The sequence below is a fragment of the Calidris pugnax genome, unplaced genomic scaffold (genome assembly GCF_001431845.1).
Source record: "Calidris pugnax isolate Ruff unplaced genomic scaffold, ASM143184v1 scaffold396, whole genome shotgun sequence".
NCBI lineage: Eukaryota > Metazoa > Chordata > Aves > Charadriiformes > Scolopacidae > Calidris > Calidris pugnax.
The window spans coordinates 235,584-238,643 of NW_015091219.1; the positions used below are offsets into that span (position 1 = coordinate 235,584).

Consider the following 3,060-nt stretch of genomic DNA (forward strand, 5'->3'; position numbering starts at 1 on the left):
ATGATCTCCAGAGGTCCCTTCCAACCCCATATGATTCTGATTTCCAGCAGGAGATGTGGTTACTGTGTATGTATGTGCTTACTATAGACAACAGAGACAAAGACTGGTGGACTCCTGTTCACTTGGAGATGGAGGGCCTCACACAAAAAGCATCAGCAAGCTGACTCGTGGTGCTCTGACATACATTTGCTCGGGAAGATTCATCATGGCTTACTTGTTTTTTCATCTGCACAACCTTATAGGCAGACCTTACTATCCTCTAGAGAGCCTGAACATGACCTTTATTTCTCTCCATCTGCTGACATAACTACTGGGAAAAAGCGTTCAGCAGCACAGAATCCATTTTGCTGGAAGACATTGGGCAGTGAGTGCAACACAAATAAACACAAATCTTGACTTTTATTCTTGAAAAAATCTTGACTCAGAGACATCAGCATCTATGAACACACTGCAGCTCTGGTGAAGATTTCAGCTGCAAATGGCTTCCTATAGAGAAATTAACTAGTGAGTTGATGATGCACATAGCCAGAAAATAATCCAAAAATTAAAATTAATTCAGTTTCGTCAGCGGCTTCCTGAAAATAAACAATGAATTATTTATTAATTCAGTTTCGTCAGTGGCTTCCTGAAAATAAACAATGAATTATTTACTATGAAGAGATACATATTTATTATTTAGCATTCCACAGGTCCATTGTTTCTACATTAAAAATACCTCAAACACCATCACAGTCCACTTTGTTGTTTTCCTCTCAGGAAAATAAAAATAAAAATCAAAGACTTGAAAAGTCAGAAGCTGACTCCCATGCTCATTTCCACTAAGCACATTGCAGAATACAGAGGAAGCACACAGGAGGGGCACCAATTCACCATCACACTTCAATTTGAGCCTTGACTTAACAGCATCTTGGTTCACAGACAACCGTGGCCACTAGCTCTTACCAGTTGTCCATTCCAAGGAAGGCGGCAGAGCGTAAGAAACTTTGGGAAACTACCTCCAGTTTCTTAGAGGCTGGTTTACATCCTGGAATCTGAAGTTTAATGGTCTTTCTTTTCAAGCTTTTATTTTTTAATCCTTAGTACTGTAGCTTTAGGCATTCCCTATCAGGTTCCAAACCTTTCTGGCATCATTCTAAATCCTTTTCTTCAGACACAAGTTTTACACTCTGGCCTTAAAATGCAACTATGGATTATGCATTCATTATACTTCCGAACGCAGGCAGGATCAGCCCTTGTAAGTATTTGGATAAAGGACAGCCTTTGAAAGCCCGATATCCTATGGGAAATGCTATGGCTGATTCACCAGGTGCCAATATTCTGTCTGGTAATTCACAATTGGTACTCTTCCAATTAGCAGGAGGAGACATAACCGCTAATACCGCCAGCTGCTACCTGGACTGCCTTTCTTATCTGCTGCCTTTTTCTTTTCCTATCCTGTTTGTCCTCTTGTATCTTTTCAGAGATGTTCGGCTGCAAGACATTAAAACATTCAATTAGCATTAACTGATGCAGTCAACAAAAAAAGGGCAAGCAGCCTAGCCTGGAGATAAGGCCGGGAAAAAACAAACTGAGGAAGGCAGGAGTTTTGCTGGGTAGAAAGGGAGGAGGAGGGAGGTCTGAGCCAGCGAAGTGGCTGCTCTCCCTCCCGGGAGAGGGGGGGAGACGGGTGCAAGTGCTTCTCAAGGCACAGCAGGTCGAGCCATGACTCCTTCCATCCCTCCCCGTGTGGCTCCAGAGGACGCTGCGGGGAGAGAGGGGCTGCGGGGGGCGAGCAGGGCCGGGCTGGGACACGGGAACCCAGCCCCGCAGGCCCGGGTCACCCAGCGGCGGGGCGGGCGCAGGTGCCAGCCCCCCACCTCAGGCCTACAAAGCCCAAAAAGCTGCCCCCAGCCCCGGAGGCGGCCACGCCGCCCGGTTCACCGGCTGGAACCGTAGCCCCGAAAGGGCAGGCAGACACCAAGCCCACCCTCCCGCTTCCTAAGGGCAGCCAGGGGCTACCGGCGGCCCCCCCCCGCCGCCCGCCCGGTCGCTATGGCAACGGGCCAGGCCGCAGCCCGCCTGCCCGCGCCGTGTTCCTCCCCCGGGGGCTGCTGCCAGGTCCGGCGGCGCCGTTCCCCCCCCCCACCGGCTCCGTGGGCTCTCTAAGACCGGAGGCGCAGCCGCTGCCGCCACCGGGAAGGGACTCCCCGGGGCGGAGAGAGGCCGCCGCAGCCGCCGGGCTGTGCCCGAAGCGGGCGGGGCCAGGCCCGGCCCCCGCCCGGCTGCGCCACCGGGGCCTGCCCAGGGTGGGAGAGGAGGAGGAGGAGGAGGGACTCCGCAGCGGCAACAACTGACGTGTCCCCGCCATGGAGCTCGGTGTGATTCATCAGCAGCGGCGGCGGGGCGGCAGCGGGGTACCGCGCACCGTCCCCGCTTAGGCACGGCCGCGGTGGGGGGGAGCCGCCCCCCCATTCACCCCCCCACTCCCGGCACCGCTCTGCCACCTGCACCGCCCTCCTCCTCCTCCTCCTCATCTTCCTCCTCCTCCTCTTCCTCGCCGCCCGCTCCTCAGCCCCCGCGGCGACGCCAGCATCCCGGGGGAGGCAAGATGGAAGAAATCCTGCGAAAGCTGCAGAAGGAGGCGTCGGGGAGCAAGCACAGGGCCATCAAGGAGAGCTGCACCTGGGCCATCGGTAAGGGGCAAGGGGAAGAAGGAGGGGGGGGGGGCTCCGGGCTGACACCCCACCCCCTCCCCCCGGGGAACGGAACGGAATGGGGCACGGCCCCTCCGTGACCGTGGGGGTGCGGGGGCTGGAGCCTCCGATGGGGGGGACACGGAGACCTCAGCAAACTTGTTGGGAGGGGAGGGAGCGGAGCGCCCTGGGGGCCGTTTGAAACGCCCGGGGAGCTGTGGGTACCGGCTGGTGGTACCGGAGAGCATCCCTCTGTCCCCCCCATCCACCCCCCTGCCTCCCGTAGCTACTCCGTGGGTCTTGCCAGGCAGAGGGGTGTCGGTAGCTGTCAGTTTCTGTGTCTGCTGGGGGGTGTCTTTCCCCCCCCACCCCGCCCCCCCCCCCCCCC

General features: G+C 56.2%; 1 protein-coding gene across 1 annotated transcript in view; it reads left to right on the forward strand.

Moving 5' to 3' along the window:
* Positions 1-2,335: 2,335 nt before the first annotated feature.
* Positions 2,336-3,060, forward strand: part of ARFGEF3 (ARFGEF family member 3) — a 111,634-nt gene continuing 110,909 nt past the window's right edge. Inside the window, 1 exon segment of the mRNA XM_014959819.1 lies at positions 2,336-2,672. Within this exon segment, the coding sequence (XP_014815305.1) occupies positions 2,588-2,672 (85 nt within the window). The 5' untranslated portion in view covers positions 2,336-2,587.